Raw genomic sequence first — 25,926 nt, forward strand, 5'->3', positions numbered from 1 at the left:
GGTCGTCGGCTTTACCTTATTTGGTTTAGTAACATACACCTCGCGCAAATCGGACTCTAAACACGAAGTGTTGGGGCAAAATGGACACCCTTTATAAAACATTTTAATTTTGTTTTAACATTCCCGCAAATTCGACCCTAAACACGTAATTTTCCTAGCGAAATAGACACCCTTTTTTCATTATTTTTGTGTTTTTGACACCCTTATCACGTTACGTACGTAACGTGCCATATCGTGAAAAGGACATCCTTTTTACGTGTTTTTTTGGTCGCGCATGGTATCCACTCGTCAATGTAAGTGGCCCCCCCGGGGATTTAGTTGAAATCTGAAATTTAAATCCAATTAAATCATTTTCAGTTTGATAACTCAACTCACTTTCTGATTCAATAATTTTTTTTCCATCCAGCTCCAGCAAATTCGGCAGATTTCAATCCAACCAGTGGCGTACAGATGGGGGTCCTTGGGCCGGGGCTCTTGCCCATGCACCCCCAAAAAAATCACGACCAAAGGTGAAAAGAGAAAAGGAAAGAGAGAATTAGGATGAAATGTGAATTCATTATCTCAATATTATGTCAAAATCTATCACAAACTTGGATTTTAATTTGTAATGAAAATTTCAAAAATTGTGCTCGCTCGCTTTTGTGATTTTCTAACCTAAAATGGTTAGGCTTTACTTCAAAAAATTTTATTTTTAAAAGGGGCACATTTCATTTTGAGAAAAGGATATTTTGCATTTTGAAAAAAGGCATTTAGAACCGCGGGTATACTATATAATTTTGAGTAGATTCGAGTGTGAAGCACAATTAAGCTGGCTGATGGGGGGGGGGGGGTTAGATGCATAAACTGGACATCAGCATGTTATGTTACAATGAATTCGTACTTAATTGCGTGCGCAAACTGCAAGCTAAAATTTTGGTTACACCAAGGGGCGGATCCAGGATTTTCCAAAGGGGGGGGGGGGGCACATTTGAGGAAAGTTTGACAAGCAAAAAAAAAGAAAAAAAGGTCCTCACTTGCAAAAGAGGGGGGGGGGGTCACACTTGCCTTTTTAATGGCATAGATCTATTCATTTTACGTGCCTTTCAAAGGGGGGCACGGGCCGGCTGTGCACGCCCCCCCCCCCTTGGATCCGCCAGTGGTTCCATTTGAAATTGGACATGGTGATATATTCGTTTTAAAAATAAAGAACAAGCTGTGTATCTCAAACATTAATAAATCCTTGCGCGAATTCAGCGAGAACTTTTTTTTTTTTTGGGGGGGGGGGTTAGACCTAAACAAAATTGTCCAGTTTTAGTCGTACATGTACGCCCTCTACTGTACGATCGGTGTCAATTAAGAAGTAGTTGCGCTAGTGTTCCGTGAGCGCTGAACGCCGCTCGAGCTCGTGGCCCCAATTTTTCATGCAAATTAAACGTGGTAGTATGCGCACCCACACAACGTGCACGCAAAGATAGTAAAGCGCATAATTTTTTATTTTATGTATTTGCTACATACGTACGTGTGTGTTTTGCGCAATAAAATAATACAGCGATTAGTGCATTGACGAATTTGTCGATTGAGGAAGGAGAAGCTTGTCTACGATCCAGAAAATTCGACTTGACTAAACTCATTTATTGCTGAAAGTAACTACCCAAAGGCTGTATTTATTGTGCCCAAAATAGATTGTCTTGTACATACTCTGTATATATTTTGATACGGTATGGCACTAAAAAGAATAACAAAGGTAAGAAACGGTTGTTGCGAGAGAACTAAAAATAAATTTTGATATCGCCATGATGATGTCTGTTGACTGTGTGTGTGGTGGGTATGGAATTGCGGAATCGCGGAATGACAATAGTTTGCAACCACCACCCTTCTGACCCTGTCTGTGTTAAGTTTATGATGCATGCCGTTTATGCAACAATCCCACACAAACTCGACAAATGTCTTTGAAATATCCATTTTGTTAAAAAAATAACACAACTTAATTAAAACTTAAATAATATATGATCTGGTTTTCATGATATAATCTTGGGTCGGGATTATATTTCACCTAGATCGAGCTCCAGACATGCCAGGCAGAGCAGAGCTGAGCCTCTCTGTGAGTGTGATTGAAATTGTGTGAATAAATTTGTATTAAAATGAAACTAAAGTAAAGAAAGCCTCAATTCAATTAACAACATGAATAACGGTAATGTTGTTAGGTAGTTTTTTTCTTTTCATTTGTCAAATGACAAAAAACAAACTAATTTGACATGTCATGGTTGAGCATAATTTATTTAATTATGATGGTGGAGGGTAAAAATGTAGCACACAAATGTTTCATTTTTTATTAGTAGATGTGTGTGTATTTGAGTTTTGTCAGACGTGTATCAATCAGATATGATTATTTACGTCTGGGACCGACCTTACGTCACCATCCGAAAGACGTGACCATGGTGACCAGGGCTCGAACCTCTGCATCAATTCGTAACTTCATTTAGTGTTTGAAATTCAATTTAATTTTTGGCCAAGACCCTGAACTTCATTTAAAGTAAGATTATCTACCCAGGCATGCCAGATGTTGTGTGTCCAGACAATCAATTTTAAATGGGCCAGTGATTTTCTGTGTTACCGGTAAATAAAACAGAAATTCTGTTTGGTTCTTATACTTTTCATGTAAAAATTCATGGAATTCACTTTTGCAAAACTTCAGGATTTTGCTGTGTACATTTTCAGTGACAAAACAGAATTCCCATCTTTAGATCAAGTTGAAATGGAATTACAGATTTTCAGAAACGGAAAATACCATATTTTTAAACGGAAAATCACTGTCTCTAAACTGCCATTTGGAAAAGTTGTCAATATCCACAACAGATAAGCGCATGTGGGACTGTCGTATAATTATTGCTTTGAGCGTCGGGCCCGACGCTCTACCCGAATTCTGTGCTTATTTGCTGATTTCTCAGCAATTACACAATTTCTTCCAGAATCCTTTGACACATGCGTTTTATTTATACAAACAGACACTTTGGTGGTCATTTCATTGGATTCTGTACGAACTCATTTTGATATCGTTACCAAAACTAGCATTTACCTTTAAAGGTCAAGTCCACCTCAGGAAAATGTTAATTTGAATCAAAAGAGAAAAATCAGACAAGCATAATGCTAAAAATTTCATCAAAATCGGATGTAAAATAAGACAGTTATGACATTTGAAAGTTCCGCTTATTTTTCACAAAATAGTCATATGCACAATTTAGTCACATGCAAATGAGATAATCGATGATGTCCCCCACTCACTATTTCTTTTATTTTTTTATTGTTTGAATTATACAATATTTCAATTTTTACAGATATGACAACACGGTCCAACTTGAATGAACCATAAAATGTTATGGTAATGGTAATTCCACATATGTTCAGGGAGAAATAAAGCTTCGTTTCGCACGACAATGAGGAGAAAATTAGAATATTTCACATTTCATATAATAAAATACAAAAGAAATAGTGAGTGATGTCATCAGTTCCCTCATTTTGCATCGACCCAAGCTTCCAGCCCCCCCCCCCCCTGGTATCTACATGTAATGGTGCGTCCCTAGGAGTGTTTGAATTCACTTCATAGGCCAGTAACAGTTTATGTTGAATGATAATAACTCCATTTTGCTGTTTAATTTTTCCATTTTGCAGGAATTCAAAGACTTTGACAAGGAGCCCCCTTCAAATTGTTCAGCGGGTCCCGTCGGTGATGACAGTAAGTAATATATTTGATTTTTAAGGTTGGTTCAAGATGGTTTGTAGTACATGTACATTGCCACAGTTGAATTCAACATATGGTCATTCTAAAAAAAAACTTTCAGTTTATTGTATCTTCCTTAGGGCTCTAGTGTTGCATCATTGAAAGTTTCCTGTCATATATTGTCTGGACAATAAATAACATGTCCAAAGAATATATATATGTGGTACTTTGTCTTGGCTACACAAACTAGTTTATTCTAATCTACTTTATAAACTTTAATAAATAAATTACCTTGCATCAGGGTCATGGAGTCATCATCTTCCAAGAGCAGATAAAATGTGCAGCCTCTTTTTTCATCTTTGTAGAGTAAGTGCAGATTGTGGGCTGTTTGAGAAGTCTAGTTATTAATGTGTCGGGCTACTTCTTTAGGGGATGTCTTATAGGGTTTCAACATTTTTTCATTTCTCTTTTTTTTTTAATGTTCATGTTTTAACTCCTTTTATTATGAAGGTTGGATCCTGTTAACTTTTATCCTTTTTATGCTTTATCCACACAGTGTATCACTGGCAAGCAACGATAATGGGTCCGGTAAGTATTGAAATTTCAATCCTTTGCAGTCACACGTTCAGAGGATTTTAAGAACCACCAACAATCATTGGCTTCCTTTGGCCTTTAGCGAGCCTAATATTTCATTGTGTATTTCCATCCATGATACCTTTCGTGAGACTTTACCAAAAAGTATATATCTCAAATTGTAGATAAATGACTTCTCATAAAAAACTTACTTGGGAACTTAATTGAAGCCAAATCATTTTCAACAGGGTATGTAAAAAGTCGATATCTAGAATATAACATTTTCTTCTTTAATATCAATGATTTTTATATTTGATTTGCGATTGCGATTTGATAGGCGATTGGAAGGTTATTCATGTAACATGGGATTGAGAAGTCACTTTATTTGGGTAGTAATTGCAATCTGAATTCTTGGGTATAACATGGAAAGTCCCAATGAATCTTGTACATCTTTGACACTGAATCTTGTAATGATTTGCATTTTAATTGGACACTGTGCTAACCAAACTTGTGGACTTTTCAGAACACCTTTGACAAGCCCTCCATGAAAAACCATGAATGCGTCCATGTTACTCTTTCGCTCACATGTAGCACTTAAAGGACAAGTCCACCCCAACAAAAACTTATGTGAATAAAAAAGGGAAAAATCCAACAAGCATAACACTGAAAATTCCATCAAAATCGGATGTAAAATAAGAAAGTTATGTCATTTTAAATTTTGCTTAATTTCACAAAACAGTTATATGCACATCCCCGTCAGTATGCAAATGAGGGAACTGATGACATCACTCACTATTTCTTTTGTATTTTATTATATGAAATGTGAAATATTCTAATTTTCTCCTCATTGTCGTGCGAAACGAAGCTTTATTTCTCCCTGAACATATGTGGAATTACCATTACCATAACATTTTATGGTTCATTCAAGTTGGACCGTGTTGTCATATCTGTAAAAATTGAAATATTGTATAATTCAAACAATAAAAAAATAAAAGAAATAGTGAGTGGGGGACATCATCGATTATCTCATTTGCATGTGACTAAATTGTGCATATGACTATTTTGTGAAAAATAAGCGGAACTTTCAAATGTCATAACTGTCTTATTTTACATCCGATTCAGTCAGACCGCAGGTCCCTATGCTAATGAGCAAAAAGGCCAGATTCATCCAAATCATCTCGTGGCTGAATCCTCCTCCTTGCAAAATCTCGTGATTCGTGAGATTTTCTTTCTCTAAGAATTTACCTGTTTTAACCTCAAGTTAAATGAAATATTATTGCACCATCAGATAGAGTAAAAGTTATTCTTTCATATTGGTCATTTATTTTGTATACAATATTTTCTTAAATAAGTAAATTTCTGGCCTGAAATTGTGCCTCAAAACTGAATTTTCTTCCTCTGTTTTCTTTTGCAAATTGTGCAAAACTTTTTATTTTGAGCCTCAATGATATCTATATCACCATAAAGCTGAACTTCTGTACTTTCTCACAATGCCACTCTTGATATGCGGCACCTTTTAATCGGGTCAAGATCACACTTTTCCCACCAAGGTACAAGACGAGATTTCTGAAATGTTGTACTTGCATGAAATCCAGAGTTCTGATTGGCTGGATAAGGTTCACAGAACAACAGGCGCGGGGTATTTGAGGAGATTACCACATGGGAAGTGTGACCATCCCACGAACCCAGGCACTGGAACCGTTGGAATTTGCCATTGTGTGGTCTTTTTGACCAATCAGAGTGCAGTATACTTGTTTTCAAGCTGCTTTATGTACTTGGCAAATGAAAAGTGTGATCTTGACCCGATTAAACCAATTCTTATTTTGAAACCTATATCATTTCAAAGCATACATATTCAGCTTTATCATGATATAAATATCATTTGGGCTCAAACAAAAATAAAGTGTGAAAATAGCAGCTTTTGTCAGGTGAAAATATTTATTTTGTAGCATATTTTAGATCAAAATTTTAACCTATATTACAAAATCTTTGAATAAATCCAAACACATGACCTGAAAGAATGATTCTTCTTCTTTACAATGGTACCAAATTCGTGAAATTCGATGCATAATTAGAGCAGCAATGACCGAATGAAAAGAGGTGTTTTGGTCCGCATCAAGCTCATTAAATATGCAAAACATCTCAAGTCATGAATATCACTTGGATGAAAGAAGCCACTTTCTTGGGACCTGCAGTCTGACTGGATTTTGATGAAATTTTTAGCATTATGCTTGTCTGATTTTTCTCTTTTGATTCAAATTAACATTTTCCTGAGGTGGACTTGACCTTTAAAGGTAAATGCTAGTTTTGCTAACGATATCAAAATGAGTTCGTACAGAATCCAATGAAATGACCACCAAAGTGTCTGTTTGTATAAATAAAACGCATGTGTCAAAGGATTCTGGAAGAAATTGTGTAATTGCTGAGAAATCAGCAAATAAGCACAGAATTCGGGTAGAGCGTCGGGCCCGACGCTCAAAGCAATAATTATACGACAGTCCCACATGCGCTTATCTGTTGGGGAAGTTCAGTCTGAACATTTTTCAGCGTAGATTTCAAGGTTTCACAAAGTTCAGTTTATATAACTGTACCAGATCTAGATCCTCGATGATATACTGACAATTAAGCCTGGTTTTACAGACTTTCTCATGAAATCAGTGTTTACTGCAACTACTGGAATTTCTCTTTAATTGGCCCTTTATAACATAGCTTAGTGATTGATCATGGGGCTTATTTTACATGATGCATCATACACAATAATCAATGCAATCAATTGTCGAGATCACCCCTATCATCATCAATAGGGGTATCCATGCCTTTTACGACATGCTTTTAAATCAGTAGTCTTTATATTCATTATCATAATTTTTTTGTTCCTGATCATTTTGTAAAACGATACGAAATGATGTTATTTTGTAAGGGCGCTAATGAATGAACATTATTATTATCATATGACTAACTATTCCTTCTCTCTCTTTTCATTTTTTCCTCTTCACAGCCCGACAGTCCATACTCAGGTGGTGTGTTTTTCCTTTCTATTCACTTTCCAACAGATTACCCCTTCAAGCCTCCAAAGGTGAGTTATAGATAATCTGACCCATCCCATTAAATATTTTAAGTTTTTCAACATATTGCAAAACATACAAACATAGAAGCAAGTTGAATATTGTAAGGAATATATTGATATATTTATCATGGTTCCTGTTAAGATGTTTCCAATTGATAAATGTTGGCTTATGTGTTAATAGAGGGAATATTGTACGTTAAAAAGAGCTGCACGATATTGCATATTTGTGTATTTGAGTATCGTCAGGTTTTATATCACGATATGGTGATATATCATTCATGATTAAAAAAAATCATGAGAAATGCCTGAAGTTCCCATTTTTAGCTACGTCTATCATATAAAACAGGTCAGTAAATACATGAGCAAAAAAAAAGGTTGGTGAGGGTTGACATTCAAATTGCCCTTTCCCTTGGACTCTATAGTGTGTTGGTTTATGGTAATTGTGATAATATCTTGGGTTTGAATGTTAAGCAATGGTCACAACTCGTCGTGCGTGTCTTCTTTGCACACTTGTGCATCGTAGCCTGATGTCGAATCTGAGCAAATCTCTGGCATCCGTATGTCAAATGTGGTGGTTATGTCCAGTCATAGACTTCTCTGCGTCTTCTTTTGGGGTCTATACCACTCTGTGTCTGTGTGAGACGAACATGCAGCACTGCATCTGCAAGGCACAACCAATCTGCAACCGACTTGGTACATGCCAAGTTCTATCTTGAGCCAAAAAGCTCTGGTGACCTAAATTTGCTTGTGCGTTAAATGTTAGAAGTAGGTTAGTGAGGTACAATGACCATAGTTATCACTTGCATGAATAAGAACATGAAGCATGCGGCGTTTATAAGAACACGAACACATGCAGCGTTTTGACATTTCCATAGGCCATCTTGCGTGGCCTTGTGTGTTTTTGCGTTTATAAGAACCCTTAGCCCTATGCAGCATTTTTGGGCATGTCCAAAAGCCACAGTTTCTGTTCTGTGTACTCCTGTGTGTTTGATGATAAATGGATGGACCTTTGCGTGCGGCGCAATAAAACTCATAAAAACTTTGCCAATCTCATATTCAGAGGTGCACGACGGGTTGTGACCAACCGTATGCCACCTCGCGCGCTCTTCACACTGCTTCAAGAATGATAAAAAGTGCGGAACCGTGCATATGACGCAAGGACATTTTAGAAAATTTGCCACTGATCGCATGTACGGGAGTGGACAAAGAGTTGTGACCAGGCTGTTAGCTAGCATTTCAAGTAAATAAGCGTGCGTGTCCTCAAACGAAAGGTCGGGAATGTCTCTTGCCTCTGCGCGTAAGTCTTCGGCATTTTCCCCCCTTTTTTACTCCTAGGGAGTATTTCATGGAACGAATTGTGTTTTTCAATGACAATTGTTAAAACCTGAAATCCCTGCATTTGATTTTCTCTCTCTCGTAGGTTGCTTTCACAACAAAAATTTACCATCCAAACATCAACAGCAATGGCAGCATCTGTCTAGACATCCTAAGATCTCAGTGGTCACCAGCTCTCACTATTGCAAAAGGTATGTTTTCACAAGATAAAATCAACTGTACAGTTGATTATGAAATTGATTGTTATTCTTATGGAGTGTTGCAAGAAACTTGCAATCGATTGCAAGTCAGTTTCAGGGGCCCGTTTCATAAATAGTTGCAACTGTTGTAACTTTGCCATTATGACAACTACCATGGTAACCTTGATTTTGATTGGCTGCTGAGCCCTGTTACCATAGAAGTTGCCATAATAGCAAAGTTACAACAGTTGTAACTCTTTATGAAACGGGCCCCAGGTCTCAAACTCAATCAGAAGTCTTACTAATTGCAAATTTGCAATTGATTACTGGGCCCCATCAATCAATCAATTGTAACCCTATGGAAATCCATCAGTGTCATATTTTTTTCTACAGGAAATTTGCACACTGTCCTGTAGTAAACAAAGAGAAGCACAGTGAATTTTCAAGGAAACAATGAATGAATAAATATACATCATAGTTAGAAAATATTTTGAACGAACATGCATTTTAGATGTTGACGTTGCTGGCCGTCCATAGTTGTGATTGATTGGAACTCTTAGTAAGACAGAAACCTGGATTGCTTCTCGTATCAATAACAAAAAAATGGTTTGCTCTAGTTAGAATTGTTCTATCCCTTGTTAATTTGAAACTGAAATTTGCCATTGATTACAAATATTTTCTTGCAACACCCCTTTTATCTATGGGATACCTTACCAATTCAATCCAGAAAGTTGATGAAGTTGCTTTGTTAACTACTGAAAATTATAATTGATTGTAGATATTGGTTCTTCTAACACGTATAACAGTGCCTAGGTCTCGCAAGTACCAGAATGTTGGCTTTTATTATTTCATTTGCCAGAAAACATATGATATAAAATCAAATCAATTAAATACATACAGGTACTTTTAGAGAGATGAACTGGTTTTGTAGTTACTCTAAAATATTTAGACATGTACCTGTCTGAGCTGCCATTCATTGAGCAACATTGACTTAATTACCGTAATCACAGACCGCCTTAACCCATACCCCATCCAGGTGAATCACAACATGTCTTGGCATAACTCTCTAGAACACTGTAACAGCAGGGAATAGTAGTTTTTATTTTATGTCATACGTATCATTCCCTAATATTGTCATGTGATATAAATTCCATTAAAAGTTTGTTTTCATCTTTTTTTTTTTTTCTAGTACTCCTATCAATCTGCTCGTTGCTAACTGACCCGAATCCAGACGACCCCCTCGTACCAGAAATTGCAAAGCTCTATAAAACTAACAAAAAGAAATACGAAGATGCTGCCAAGGATTGGTGTCAAAAATATGCCCAGTGACAACACTATTCTACAACTTTTTTTTGTAACATAAAGGTGAGATTGAAACCATTGATTGTATGTTACAGTCGCAGCAACAAAATAGACTCTATCGTGATCAAAGCTATTAAAGTTATTTTTTGCGTCGGTTTGGAATTAGTTTTGTTGGTGTGACTATAGCATAAAGGAATGCTTCCAGACTTACAAAGAATGTTCTCAATTAACATCCTTATAAACTTTGTAACGCCTCTGATGTAAAATTTTTTCCAACGAGGACGTCATCAGTGGTTGTCTGGCCCGCCATTTCCTGATATGAGAATGCAAAACATTTTTGAGAGGTTGGACTTACATATCGCCAGTGTTTGTCCCAAACCGTCTAAGATTACTAGAAATATGCTGCCTGAATTCAGAGATTTGTGTTTTTATTTTTACTCAATTTTACGAATTTGAGGAGGTATGGTAAGAGAGCTTCATGTGATTAGTCCTGAAAATTACTCCCGGAATGGTGGTATAAAGAAGAAATGCATGTCTGTGACTACATACATAAGATTATCAGACTATCAAGAAAATGATGAATATACACCTCTGTCTTGACTCTATTGAGGACCCACATGTAAACTTTCATGTTGGTGCAACATTAACTGAAAACGATCGGATCGTTTTGATTATTATTGATTGTTTTACACTCTGTCAACACCATGAAAGTGTACATGTGGGACTACAATATTTACTGAGTGCAACATCATAAAATGATCGTCAAGAAAGAGGTGAATATTCTTCATTTCTTTGGTGGTTTCCTATTAAATCAAAACAATTTCAAGGAATTATGGAATTTAGATGGCCAGTTCATGAATATAGAGATGTAAAATGTGAAATTTCAGCAATGTTTTAGAAATTTTTGACCAAAATTGACTGATACGACAGTTTGGATGAACGCCAACAATTTATGCTTTTAACGGCTGTTTGAACGGCGTTAAAACGTTTTTGACTCGGCCCTAGCATCACCATTGTCTTCATTGTTGTTTATTGTCACGTTATTGTCATGGTAATACAATATTTTCATATTTGATTTCCATCCTATCGCAGGAGAGGAGAGCCAGAAGCAATATAATGATGAGAGATTTGACCTGTTCTAACTTCACAGCAGCCTCATAAACCATGACATCAGTGAACCCAAGGCCATCTGGATTATTATTTGAGAAAAATTATCGTCATATATTTAATATTACTACCATCACTCTGAATCGCTTCTCTGCTACATTCTTTTTTTCCCATATACAATGATTCATGACTGTGTCTCTTTGTTTAATAAACTTAAAATAGTGGACAAGAAGATAGATGATTAAAGTATGTATCCGAGGAAGATTTGTCGGTAAAGTATTACATCATGATACACTGACGTAAACATTTCCATGCTAAATTGCTAATGTCTATCTATAGCTTTTTTTTTTTTTCAATTTTTCAATTGTGAATTATGCTATAAACTTCCTAAGCACACTTATGTACATATATATCTGTATATATTCAAAGTTTTTATGATCAATTTTAGCCCGAATATATAATCACCCTTTGGACAATCCAGTGTATCATACATTTTTCAACAGATCACCTGCATTTGGGGGCCTTTTGGGGGTTAGTACAGTAATTCAGCTTGGAAAACTTGACGCCCTTGCTTTATGGGCATCCAATTATTTTAGGCAGTGAAGAATACATTAAAGACTGCTAGACATTACAACAGGCCCTTTAAAATGGTTTATACCGTCTGTCTGTAATAGATGTTGGTTTTTATTTTCAAAATCTACATGTACTTGTTTCATGGAACAGTCAACCAGGATGATGGTATGGGAATAGATTGTTCGATGAAATTCCTTCAGAATTCTGCCTATTACAATGATCTAAGTATGGTAATCATGGTCATGTTTCACTAGACCTGCTTACAGTATTCAAATCCTAGAAACCTGTCATACCTTTGCTCTGAGCCAATCAGATCACAGCATTTTAGCAGCTTATAACAGTTGTTTGTTTCTGGCCAATGATGATAAGTGTTGTGAAACCTGGCCCTGGCAATCATTAGTGATGTGAAGTTTCAGATTATCTTGGATTCTGAGCTGAAAGCAATGTATAAACATGTTTTCAATATTCATACCCTCTCCTCTCCTTTTCACTATCTACCTATTAATCTCATCAATAATGGTGTAGTGTGAATGTTTCAGATATATGGGGCCATTCGCATAAAAACGAAAATTTGTGATAACATTACTATTAGTGGTAATTTCCTCAGAAACCATGTTTTTGTATAGCTGTTGCGTAATGTTACCATGGTAGTTACCATTGAAAGGACAGTTTATTTTAATGGTTGGTTTTGTGACATGGGGCCACAGAGATAATTAAGATGACTATTTCTTTCATCAGGGGCGGGGTTTATTTGCCAGTACAGTGAGAATTCATTCTTTGTCCAAACATTATTAACCCCAATGGACTGGCTTTATTCATGTAATGTCGAGCATAAATTTGGGACATTGTATTGGCAGAATGAAAGAACAAGTTTAATGACAGCCCTGTCTAAATTATTTAAAATCAATCAAATCAGGATGCTGTAGGTTTGCAAATGAGAAAATGAATTGATCATTTGGAAAGTTAAAATGATCGAAATCTCTATGGGGGGACATGGTTACATTGCTAATGTTGATATACTACCGCTTTGTCTTCGGTTTTGACAATGGGTCAGTCATGTTAATTATACTCCAGTATCATAAACACTCCAATACTTCAAAAGTGTAGTGGTAATTCATTGAGTTTTTTTCTTTTCTTCTTTTCAGCCATTCCAGAATTTAAATTTGGCATCTAGATGGGCTTTAACCCAGATGTATGATAGCTTTCATTAAATCTAGTTGTATTATTTTCTTTTCAGAATTTATTTGCACCCACTGAATCTCCTTTCACTGGGGCATGGTACACAAACTTTGCACTCGATAACGTGTGAAAGAAACGTCCAATACCAGTCCTGATTATTGTGTGCTTGTGATTGAACAAAGACAAAGTTGCATGGTTTGGGGAGTTTAGATGCAAAGTCTTCTGTAGCTTCCCTAGGGTTGATTATAGTCCAATTGATCAATGAGAGTGCGGTTTATGCCATTAATTAGTGAAAATGGATTGTAGCTTGTTGAATGTAGCGATCTTGTATCAAAACGCCCCCTCTCTATAATATATCCGTGTTATTTTCTACTTTCATTACCATAATTTTCAAACTGTTGTATTTTCTATCAATTTCGATGGTGATGTTTTTTTTCTCTCTCTTGTGATCATATGTTTATGTATCTTGTAAGAATCAAAGCTATTCCATGTTGATGTGTTATGTGGAAATACCATGTGCGGATTAAGTTGGAGTTGGCCTCAAACAAACTGGATTTGTCTATAATACATGTATATAGTGCAGTTTTGGTTCTCACTTATAGTTTCATAAGTATCTGATTTGTTTTGTTTAAGTAAAAAAAAAATAAAGAGCTAAATATTTGAATAGTGTTAGAGAACTAATGGAAAACAGTTTACTCAACAGTCATGTTCATTTTGGAAGTTTAGGGATTTTGTTGTAAATTGAGAAAGTTTTTGAAATTAACATTGTAAGGAATTGCTGGTAATTCTCAAAATCGTGTGTCTCTGTTATAGTGTCTTATGTAAGTCTTACTAAGAGGCAAATAATTTTTCTATACACCGTGATCTCCATGATCATTTTCGACTGCATTTATTGAGAAGGGTGAAACAAGAAGTAGTGTTCACTATCAATTTCCAAACATTTAAATGACAAACAGGTTTCCCAGCTATACAATTGAAAAAGAAAAATGTGACAAATTGATGTCTTTAACCTTTCCAAAGGGCAGAAAGTTGAGGACTTGGATTTGGGGGATGGAATCCTTAAAAATGAAAATGTATTGGTCTTTGATTGCTTGCCCAATTTGCATAATCAGTTGCATGAATGGTAATTAAGTACTGATAAACGGGATTTTCTTCGAAAGTCTTTTTTCAGGGGGGGGGGTGGAATGTTGCAAGTTTAGCTGGGAACCCTGTCTTTGTCAGAAAACAGTGATTTTCTGTGAGTTTTATGTATCTGATGTGTGGGTATATATATATAGAATAAAAATTTCTCCTCATAAATGAATTACAAATTGGTGGATAACCTAAGATGATGAAGATACATGCAGACTTCTTTGTCGTGTTACTTGGTTTTCCAAATCTTTTTTATAAAATGTTGTAGAGGTTACTATCGCCCCACTATCACATTTGAGAATCATAGCCATTCTGTTATGCATAAAGGAGAATAAATGTCAGAATACATGTATATTGTCTCAACGAGTGTCATTCTTTTATATTTTATTCACATTTTTCAAAATATATTGTCGGGGGAGGGGGATACTAAGTATAAATATATGATACTTAGTCGTATGTGCCGTGGTCGAGACCCCTATTTTCAGCCTTAAAGGACAAGTCCACCCCAACAAAATGTTGATTTGAATAAATAGAGAAAAATCAAACTAGCATAACACTGAAAATTTCATCAAAATCGGATGTAAAATAAGAAAAATATGGCATTTTAAAGTTTCGCTTATTTTTAACAAAACAGTGATATGCACAACTCAGTGACATGCAAATGAGTCGGTCGATGATGTCCATCACTCACTATTTTGTTTTTTATTGTTTGAATTATACAATATTTCATTTTTTACAGATATGACCATAGGGACCGACTTGACTGAATCATATAGTATTAAGCAATGCATCACATGTTCAGGGAGGAATCAATCACTGTTTCACTTCACAATGTGGAGAAAATTAGAATATTTCATATGAAATACAAAAGAAATAGTGAGTGGATGACGTCATCAGTCTCCTCATTTGCATATAACTTTTGTGAAATTAAGCGAAACTTTAAAATGTCATTGCTTTCTTATTTTACATCCGATTTTGATGAAATTTTCAGTGTTATGCTTGGATTTTTCTCTTTTTAATCAAATCAATTTTTTGTTGGGGTAGACTTGTCCTTTGTCTGTTTCAGAGCATCACCAATATAGAAAGTCATAGAAATTCCTATTTTTTTCCCCCATTCTGGAGACCCTCTACTTTGTGGTTTCTCGTTCCAGTGCCTGCTCATACTCAGCGCAGCACAGTGGCAAATTGCAATTGACTGCACTCAATGAACAGCAAAAGATCTGCACAGCGATTCGGAGATCGCTGATTGGTTCATCGCGCAGAAATAACGCTCCATAATATGGAATTTGCGCTGTTCCAGAGCATTGCATTTTTGGCAATTGTTGATCCTAGAGCAGTTCCGGAGACCCCAATTTTAGACCAAGGTTTAGTTCCAGAGCCCCTTACTATCGTTTTTGGTGCGGCATAAAGGCATCATGTTATAATTTGAGTACCCCCCCTCCGGGATATTGTCACTGTTTTCATGAACCATCCCAAGAGGTCAGCAAACAGAAAGACGGCTCTATAGTGCTTTAAAGATCTATATAATCACCCGGTTCACCGGATCCCGACATGCCTGCGTACAATGTATGCACTTTCTCCACTCCCTGGGAGCATTCCATCAAGAGTTACAAGACTTGATTGCTAGGTATACTACATAGGCTTTCTTATCCTACCTGGTACCCATTTAACACTTGTGTGGAGAGTGGCAAATTATGGACCGACGCCTTTCCAAAGGACGCCAGGCCATGGTGGGATTCGAACACAGGACCATCTGATTGCAAGGCGAGTCAGAACTGCTACACCACGATGCTTCCACAATGCGATGTTATACACTCAAAATTTTAAATTTTGATCCACGAACGTAAGCATAGGTTGCTGACCAGGGACGTTTCCTCATCCTACACACACAACTTGAATTTAAAGGGGAAGTTAACCCTTAAGAAAAGTTTGTTGTAAAAAATTCCAGAAAATATCTTTGTGAAGGGTTGAGGAAAATCCATCAAAGATTAAGAAAGTCATATAAGAGTAGCTGCCCCATATGTTATATGCATAATTTTCATTTTTTTTATGGATCAAGATGACTAAAGGTGTTTTTCTTTCAGAAGCAGGTATGAATTAATTTGTCTATTGATATATTGTAGGTACAATAGAAAAAATACCGTGACATTTTCAATTTTTTTTTGGAAAATGACATTTTATTGATATATGGGGAAGCTGCTCATAAGACGCCACTAAAAAAAAAAATATAGAATTCTAATAACTAGGGTGAACATCATACATTTATATATGAAACAGTTTGAAATGAGACAAGGAATTGATTAGTATGGCTATCTGGATTGGGGATGTTTCCAGTTGTGATTGGTAAAATGTAAAAAAAAGATGTCACCAGAAGTAGGTCATTACAAACTTAACCCACACACAAATATGAAGCAAAACCACACATTAGAAACAATATTTACTCCTCAAGAAAGATAAATGTTGATTTTTCATGATTTTTTAATACATACAATATGTATCATGTAAGCAATGCTTTTATACAATGAAATATATATTGGAATACATTCCCATTTCATATATATAACAAATGTTTACAATCAAATATATATTACACATGTACATTGTACAATCACCAATACACAATAAACTCCCAGTTAATATATAACACCTGTTTACAATAAAATATATGTACATGTATTCTTGTACATGAACATTCTACTAGTAGACATAAACATTTGAATACCAAACACCAGTAGTGTCATAACGATGCATGCCTTACAAATAACAAATACTCTCGTACATACTTGACGAAAATTTGACGATGTGCTCTTTGCAAGGAAAGACGGATCAAAAAGTTGACGGAAATCAATTAAATTTGATAGGAGTGTTCAGTATTTAACACAAACATTGAAGAAATATAATTTATCCATACGAATGAAACAAAATCCTACGGGAATGTGTACTTCTATAGCTTACCCCCCCCCCCCCACAAAAAAATGTCCTCGTTATAGCTTCAGACAATTACTAAATATATTACATGCACACTTAACCCAACACACTCCGAGCAATGCATTATTAAACTCAATTGAAGATGACTGACTTGCTCTGATTTGATTGGATTAATTGTTTTACATTCCACAAAAACAGATACTCTTGATCAAATTAGAACATAATGACAATAATTACATTCAATGTTTTATAAACTAAAAAGAATGACATGAAATAAGAGCAAATTCTTAAAAAGCATACCGTACGTGTAAACATAGATTCCCAGAAAAAATGAAATAATTGATTAGAAACTTGATGGTACTGATGACGATGGAAAATGGCAAGTTAGAGCAGGAGGGTGGTTTGAATATTTAGACTTGGTAGCTTCTGAACTTTTTAAGGACATCGTCTCCTTTCTCTCTCGACCAGCTTGGCGGCACACCAGCATCTACAGTATCAGAAAATATAATATAAAAAGCAAAGGCAAAGGTTTATGTTAAACCAAGTTATCGCATTAAATACGGTAATCATGGAGTGTGACATTTGTAATAACATTATTTACAAAAGGACGGGACCACCACAATAGGCCCCTTAAAGGTTAAGTCCACCCCAACAAAAAATTGATTTGAATAAAAAGAGAAAAATCCAACAAGCATAACACTGAAAATTTCATCAAAATTGGATACAAAATGAGAAAGTTATGACATTTTAAAGTTTCACTTAATTTCACAAAACAGTTATAGGCACATCCTGATCGGTATGCAAATGAGACTGATGACGTCATCCACTCACTATTCCTTTTTGTATTTTATTATATTAAATACAAAATATTCTTATTTTCTCCTCATTGTCAAGTGAAACGGTGATTAATTCCTCCATGAACATGTTGAATTAGCATTGTTTAATACTTTATGGTTCAGTCAAGTTGGTCCTTATTGTCAAATCTGTAAAAAATGAAATATTGTATAATTCAAACATTAAAAAACAAAAGAAATAGTGAGTGAGGGACATCATCGACTGTCTCATTTGCATGTCACTGAGTTGTGCATATCACTGTTTTGTGAACAATAAGCGAACTAAAATATGCCATAACTTTTTTTGTTTTACATTGGATTTTGATGAAATTTTCAGCGTTACGCTAGTTTGATTTTTCTCTATTTTGATATTCAAATCTACATTTTTCTGGGGTGGATTTGCCCTTTAAATCTACGGATGGTCGAGTCAACCTACCTGATGCTTCATATGAAGTGTAATTCCTTGATAATGATAGCAATAACATTAGTAATTCATATGGCACAATATCTATAGGCCTATACACTCTTCTGCTGCACTTACTGTACATACTGTTATCATTCTGGAAACAGCTGAGCTGCCATTATAAGCACTATCTATCATTCAAGGAATACATCTAGATCCCCCAGGAACCCATTTACTTCACTAAGGTTAGGAATGGGTGCAGCACATTGTACAAGAATTTCTTGCTGAAGGATATTAAAACCTGGAGTGGGATTCAAACCCACAAGCCTCTAATTGAAGGATGAGAGCTGAAACCACCAAGCCATGATGTGATTTTCGAATAAATGGTATGTAAACATTCATTGACATAATTCAATGGGGAAGATACATTGCTATATCGTCATCAAATAATCAAATACGTAATATAATTATTAAGCAGCCCTAATAGACAAAAATTGAAGGGGTACTCCAGGCTGAAAAGAATATGATTTGAACAGATTAAAGTAAAATCAGAAAGATAAAACACTGAAAATATCCTCAAAATCAAACAAGGAAGATCAAAATTATGAACATTGAAGTTTTGTATTATTTCGGTGAAACAATTCAATGAGCACACTGATGAGTGATGATGGTATTTATTATTTCATAAAATTTTATTTATTCAAATTTTGTCCACCATGAATGAAAAAAATTGTATTGACAACCGAATTAAAGTGCAAGATAATCATTGCTGCAACTTGCTTTGTTACAATTAAAACATATCATACACACATGTATGAAATATGAAATATTTACAATTTCTTGTAATAACATGTTAAAAGTAAAAGTGAGTACATGACATCATCAGCCCATCTATTGCATATTTATGATTACATGAAACTTGAATTCAATAACTTTACTTGTTTTCAGATTTTGATGAAATTTCCAGCATTTCGCTTAGTGAATTTTACTCTATTTATTTAGATATAATTATTTTCAGCTTGGAGTATCCCTTTACCTTTAAAGGGCAAATTCCATAAAATGTGTACATCCGACCCCATATATGTGGGATCTTCATGAAAATTTCTGTCTCTAATTTCTTGTTCTTTTGACAGTCTGCAATGTTCTCAAATGACCATGACTTGGTCAGTTCATGAAGTGAAGTAAGACTTAAGAAAAATGGGGGTCGGGCATACAAAAAGGTTGATTATTTTATGGAATTGCCCAAAGGCTTTTCACATTACTTACAAGGGACTGATCCATCGGAAGAGTCAGTGCTGTGCCCAGGGCAACTTTGTGATGAGGTCGACGATGTCTGTTGAAGTTGAGAACCATCCTCCAGCATAGGTTCTTTCTTCTTCTTCATTGCCCAATGCATTGTCTAATGAGAAGCAATAACAATTCAAACAAAAATAGTTAATAGTCAAACAATATGAATAATAAAATAGGAGTACATGCATATATAACGCAGTTACAGCAGATTCTCTACTGCACTTGATACTTGTTCAATTTGTAACTCTGCCCCAAATTATTTATGTACCAATATTACACGTCAATTTAATTGAAAAATAATGATCAGCACTGGAGTAATTTTAAACCTGCGGTGAGCTGAGCCATTCTTCAAAAGGATTGGTAAAGAGTCAATATGGAAATAAATCTTACATACAAAGTTCAGAGACCATTATGTGGGCGCATCGTGGTCTAGTGGCTGTGGTTCTGACTCTCGCCTTTCAAACAGAGGGTCGTGGGTTCGAATCCTAGCCATGCATGTTTTCCTTCAGCAAGAAATTTATCCACACTGTGCTGCACTCGACTCAGGTGAGGTAAATGGGTACCGGCAGGAAGTAATTCCTCAAAAAGCTGTGTGCACCAGAATCGGTAGACTAGCTTAGCCGGGGTAATATAGGAGCGCCTTGAGCACCTAACAAGGTGGATATGTGCCCTTTACAAATCATATATTATTATTATCTTTTCACTTTTCAATAAGTTTTGTAATATTTTTTTATTACTCCTTTCATTGGATTTAGCGCCCTCTCTGGCTAATGTTTCTCATTTTAATGTTCCTGATTTTAAACAAGGCATTGTTTAAAATATTTGTGTCCTCCCCTGGTTATATTATTTAGCCAGTACCAAATACATAGATCTACCTAGTTATGATTAAAGGGGCACTTAAGTCGGAAATTAACTTAATTTGCATCACAAGAAAGTGAAACAGAAAAACAGTAAAAAGTTGAATTTTAATGAAATGTAAAGAAATTTATAAATACAGAATTTTCCAGAACAGTAATTATGTCCAAGAGTCTAATTGAGTGAATTGATCTAGAAAAAAAAACTTTTTAATAATTGCATAGCTTTATCACATATTTGTTCTTATTTTTTCAATGAAAGGTCTACTGTTTGGTTGAGTGCTACTTTATTCAAATCAACTTGGTCCTAGGGTAGAATACTGCTTTATATTTTATACAAACCATGTGAACTGATCCTCTTGTAGCACACCATGCTTCGTAGGGAATAGACAGACCGCTCCGCCTCCAGAGGTCGTATTCATGCCGTAGTTTCTCGTCCGTCAGAGTGTCCCGTGCCTGCTGGAGCTTTTGGAACTTTGCAACAGCATGGGGATCATCAGGACGTTTGTCTGGGTGCACTTCTAGAACTCGGACCTTGAATTCGGCATTAATCTGCTCCGTCTGGTGAAAGGACAGAGAAGAGCAGGGGCTTGTTTATTAATGGGGGTGTTCACTCAATAATTCAACCCAAAACCCCCAGAAACATACTAACAAAGCTTTGGCTAAAGTAACTGATAAATCCATTAAAAACAAAACGAATTATAGACTTCTAAATATTTACTTTGTGATGTCAGTCACATGCTGCTAGCGCATTTGATATTAATTCCATTTTCTCAAAAAATTAGCATGATTTACATACAGACTACTGGAATGTAATTGGAATCCAATAAGAGGTCAAAGTTTCTCCCTACCTTTTAATAAAGTTCTCTATTTGAATAATTTGTTTAAAATTACAATTTGCATTAAATTTAAAACAGGTTTAGAGCTAGCAGAGTTGGGAAGAATGGTAGTATTACATGCAACATCTCTCTGCATTTCTGCATAATTAAAATCCAGCTAATTTTGCAATCAAAATTCAATCAAATTTTTGCTTCCCATATTCACATATATAGATCTACATCACAACTATTAAACAGCTTTGTGAAACTCGTCCCAGATGTGAGAGAAGTCATGGAAATAAAAGTAAACTTCTTTTCAATCTCAAAGTCATACTGGGATGAAAATAAGATGAATATCATTATATGAATCTATTTCACTTTCATCATGCTAACTAGCAATTTCCCATTTGAAAGAGATGGCCTTCTCCGCTTCTGAAAACCAGGGGTGGAATTCTAAGATCCATTTTATCTCAGATAAAATAAAATATTTTATCTCCATTAAAATCAGTGACATAAAATACCCTTAAAATCTCTCAGAATTCGTAATCTGAGAACAATTTTATCTTTATTTTATCTCTGTAAGGGAGTGTAAGACACCTATTTTTTAATCAATATCCAATGAGAAATGTGCTTTTATAGCTCTCTCATCTCACTCAACCAATGGAAATCCATTCCGCCAGGGGGTGTGGCAAAAAAGTGAGATTGCTTCAATTTATGACTTCAAATACTCTTGCACGTTTGAAAAACGAAAATACTCTCATTTTTTTTTTCGAAGTCTGTATCACATCTTCTCAAGCATCATTTCAATCGCTAATCTTTTTGTTATGGGGCCATGTGGATCTAATTCTGGTTGTTGTAAATTGTCTTGGGTCAAGTCGGCATAAGGCCAGGGACGAATGTCAACTTTACCATTCTATTATTTCCTGAGAAAAACCATCGAATCATTTGATTGTTCGTCGGGAGTCACGTCTTCTAAGCCAATAGTTGACCTACTTCGAAGACCTCCCAAACAGGGTTTTTCAATCATAGAACATCTAGGGTAGAGTATATCTGTTCCTCATAAATGAAATTAAGCCTTTTATTCCCCCTTCTCTTTGATTTCTATTTCAAAACAAACTATAAGAAATGATATTAAAACTTTCACTTTATTGTTCCAATGAAAAATGTATCCTAAATCAATTATGCTTGTATTATGCAATCCTCCAAGTGCATCCCTGCACATGAATGAATCAGCCTAGTCTTGGGTCCAATTTTTGTCTCTGTAAACAACTCATTCATGAAGTATTCTTTGAGACAGACACGCATGTGGTGGCTTTTACTTATTGAAAAATTTCATCCATTGCCCACACCATGCCCCAACCCCCACCTGTGGCACTGCCAACGATGTTAAAAATATTTTTCATTTGAAGTATCTTTCAAAATTACAATTTTTTATCATTTGAACCTATAATTGGGTCTATTTTATAATTTTGGGAGACTTGTCGACATCTGGAATTGGGTGATCATGATGGCGCGTGTTTGAATGTTATTTTGATTGTTTGAGTGGGGGAGGTGCGGGGGCTAAAAGAGATTGCATTGTTCTGAAAGCAAGCCATTCGATCAATCGATGTTTACTCCCAGGCCTATAGTCGGCATGCAAGCTTAAGTGTAACTTAAAATTATAGATCCTGACCGTTATGGAACCCGACTTATGGATCCTCCTGAGTATCATCGTAGAAGTAGACATTGGCGGCGGAAGCCAAACATTTTAGGGGGGACCACAAAATTTTTGTGACAAGCAAAAAAAAAAAGATTATCAACCAAAAATTTTAGGGGGGACGCAGAAAAAAAAATTGACAAGCAAAAAAAAAAAAAAAAAAAGGTTATCAACAAAAAATTTAGGGGGATCGTCCCCCCCACTTAAAATTTAGGGGGGGACATGTCCCCCCCGCTTCCGCCGCCTATGGAAGTAGATCTACTCTGTAACTTTGTTCAAACTTGTTACTTGATCCATGGCAATTTCGTCATTGATCTCGAGACTAGACCTTGGCTTTATTCATTAAGGGGCCGTTTCATAAAGCTGTTCTTGACTTAATCCTTTCTTACGTGCTAAACCAAACCATCGCCAAACCATAAGAAAGGATCACCAGTTTAGCAGTTATTCTATAACTTAGTTTAAGTACTTTAAAGTCGCTGAGTCTTAACTTACGAACAGCTTTGACACACCTAGACAGCTGGCAGCCGTCTGTTTCGAGGAGTTTTTTAACATTTTATTTTTTTTTAAATTTCTCCTCATACACAGACGGCTCGCTAGCGTGCAGCCACCATTAGGGGACTTGCAATGCAAAATCCCCCCGTCGGGGCTCTTCAATTTTTGTCTTTAATTAGTAAAAATTTTGAAAATTCACGCGACCAAAATGCAAATTAATATTCCCTCTTGGCATCAATTGCCAAAAAACAGAGAAAAATCAAGTTAAAAGGAACAAAAACAGTGACTTACCTCGGCTGTCGCGCAAATTCACTTTCCCGTTTTATCCGATCTTAAGTACATAAACATATGGCCATTGAGTCCCCTGTACAGATCGCGCTAGAACTTCGGTCTCTGTATTTGGTGAGTGAAGCCAACGGAGTTCAGCTGAACAACCAACATAACAGAGACCGAAGCTTTTGGTCTATGACACACCCACCTGGCCCAGACTATATTATGGGAGTAATTGGCCTGAAAAGAGAAGGAACAACTCACTGTTGACAATTCATCACATCCAAGCAGCACGTAATAATCATCTTCTGCCTTCTTCTCATCATTCAGTATCGCATCCATCATTTGCGTGTCTTCACGTCGCGTCTTCAGTTCAATTCACTTTCAGACGAACAGCAGCAGCTAGCCTTAGCAGCCAGCGCCAGTGGGAGAAGAGAGTGTAGTTGACAAGTTCACCCAGCCGGAACTCCAGGGGATGTAGACAACAGACCTGCCGCTGGCATCGCCTGCTGCACGGGAAGCTTGAATTGAAATTAGTATTGACGAAATGTAACAGGACTGCGGTAATCAAAGTACCTGAAAATTCCTGCAAAAGTACGAACTGGACATTTATAGGTGCACGTTATTTGAAAATACTCGCATAGACGTGAAAGAGTACATCATAAACTATATAGTCTTGTTTGATCGTCTTGAACCTCCAATCCTCTACCCACTTGTTGCACGTTATTGGTGCTGTTCCAGGTTAAGGTTCAAGGTGCATATGCACGTGCGTGACGTGAGGGACTCGATGTGACGTGATTCAATAGAAAAAAAAAAGGCTAAATTGAAGAATGCTAAATATTTTTATATTGGAAAAGACAAAATAAACTGCTATACAATAAATGAATGGGACTCACTAGCTGGTTCAAATCGATCTATTCCATTTATTGGTATTTTATATTTTTCAAACCAAAATTTCACTTTTACTATTTAGTTCGCAAACTTTAACAAACTCACAATTTTTCATGTGGCCCCTGATATGATATGACTATATATATTTCCTTAACCTTATATTGAAAATCTAGGAATTATCCCTCAATTTTCCTTTTAGAGATGGATCAGGTGAATACTTTTTCCCTGTCTCTCTTTATTTCTATAAATAGGGTTGGCTATATAGCTGGCCAGGGGGGGGGGGGGGGGACCCAGTCTTATTATTGGCATGTGACTATCATTTGTTTTGGTGTCACCCGTGCCCGAGACAAAAAGTGAACTGAATCAGTACAGGTCTCTCCTACTGATTGGGGATCGAGGGAAGGTGGACCACTACACCAGGGTTTCCCCCTACTCTTGTAGTGCCAAGGTATCAGTGTGGCGACTCTCCTCTACACAGGGCATATAGCGTCCTATCCGAGGGACAGAGTGTTTTCCACTAGCTGTAATTCATTACTTGCATCTATGAAGCATACTATAGAGACGTTTACACACAGCCATCCACCCGGTGACTCGAACCCACGATCATGATGGGCAGACATGTATACTGACTGAGCCATGCAACTTCATTCATTTCATCCTATTTTCCTTTCTTCTCAGTCTCCTCTTCCCACTCTCTATAAACTATCCCTCTCATTCTACCCTACTCACTCCACTGAACACATAGCTCACTCAGATCAATCCCTCGATCCAAACTCTCCTCATCCCCTACCACACCTAGTTCTTCACCCCCGCTTCAATATATTTAAGTATAAAAAGCTTCATTCACTGGGTACGTGAAGGAAGATACATAGTCTCACTGCCACAACAGGGAGAAAACTTGCTTCTCACTTCATTACACCTTATTGCTTTTAAAGACAACCAAACACTACAACTAAATCAAAGTTAAAATATTTAGTATTTCCATTGTCCCTCCAAAAGTGTAGAACTTGGTTTGAATTTATGTTTTGGTGGTATTTCAGTGGAGTCGGAGATCCTTCGCAAATCCACGAAATATGTACTTTTATATATCTTATTCATAAAATATTTGGCATCATTCTATATCTCTAACTCAGACTCCACTGAGGATGAGGCCTACAACTGATTTGTGAAAATAAGCAAAACTTCAAAATGCAATAATTTTCTTATGCCAATACCTAAGACCACTGTAATTCATCAACTTCTTAATGGGCTCAACCTAACCTTTGATAGCATTGTAATGGCCCCTAGCTCTGTCAACTGAGAGCTCAG

The 25,926-nt window shown here is 36.2% G+C and overlaps 2 protein-coding genes across 3 annotated transcripts; one reads left to right on the forward strand and one right to left on the reverse strand.

The window, feature by feature from the left end:
* The first annotated feature begins 1,341 nt into the window (after positions 1-1,341).
* On the forward strand, positions 1,342-14,495 carry LOC135157556 (ubiquitin-conjugating enzyme E2-17 kDa-like). Of its 2 annotated transcripts, none has more exons than XM_064113559.1 (7): positions 1,342-1,723; positions 3,649-3,712; positions 4,254-4,285; positions 7,269-7,346; positions 8,758-8,863; positions 10,041-10,216; positions 11,246-14,495. In XM_064113559.1, the coding sequence occupies exons 1-6, from the start codon at positions 1,700-1,702 to the stop codon at positions 10,178-10,180; spliced, it is 444 nt and encodes a 147-aa protein (XP_063969629.1). In that variant the 5' UTR covers positions 1,342-1,699; the 3' UTR covers positions 10,181-10,216; positions 11,246-14,495. The 2 variants fall into 2 exon arrangements, 1 of the variants encoding a protein (XP_063969629.1); XR_010296543.1 differs by having other exon boundaries at positions 1,525-1,723; positions 10,041-10,640; positions 10,927-14,495.
* Positions 14,496-16,612: 2,117 nt separating this feature from the next.
* Positions 16,613-25,901, reverse strand: LOC135157472 (dnaJ homolog subfamily C member 12-like). Its single transcript, XM_064113092.1, has 4 exons — positions 23,992-25,901; positions 20,794-21,012; positions 19,574-19,706; positions 16,613-17,558 (listed from the first exon to the last, which is right to left on the reverse strand). The coding sequence occupies exons 1-4, from the start codon at positions 24,070-24,072 to the stop codon at positions 17,482-17,484; spliced, it is 510 nt and encodes a 169-aa protein (XP_063969162.1). The 5' UTR covers positions 24,073-25,901; the 3' UTR covers positions 16,613-17,481.
* Between the last annotated feature and the right edge of the window lie 25 nt (positions 25,902-25,926).

This window comes from Lytechinus pictus, chromosome 18 (genome assembly GCF_037042905.1).
Source record: "Lytechinus pictus isolate F3 Inbred chromosome 18, Lp3.0, whole genome shotgun sequence".
Taxonomy (NCBI): Eukaryota; Metazoa; Echinodermata; class Echinoidea; order Temnopleuroida; family Toxopneustidae; genus Lytechinus; species Lytechinus pictus.

Bases quoted from the DNA above. Each gene is read 5' to 3' on its own strand.
- LOC135157556 (XM_064113559.1), top strand. From the start codon at position 1,700: ATGGCACTAAAAAGAATAACAAAG. The intron at 4,286-7,268 runs GTAAGTATTGAA...TCCTCTTCACAG, and splicing joins AAGCAACGATAATGGGTCCG to CCCGACAGTCCATACTCAGG. The intron at 8,864-10,040 runs GTATGTTTTCAC...TTTTTTTTCTAG, and splicing joins AGCTCTCACTATTGCAAAAG to TACTCCTATCAATCTGCTCG.
- LOC135157472 (XM_064113092.1), bottom strand. From the start codon at position 24,072: ATGATGGATGCGATACTGAATGATGAGAAGAAGGCAGAAGATGATTAT. The intron at 21,013-23,991 runs GTGAGTTGTTCC...TCCTTTCACCAG, and splicing joins GATGTGATGAATTGTCAACA to ACGGAGCAGATTAATGCCGA. The intron at 17,559-19,573 runs GTAAGTAATGTG...CTGATACTGTAG, and splicing joins TTCCGATGGATCAGTCCCTT to ATGCTGGTGTGCCGCCAAGC.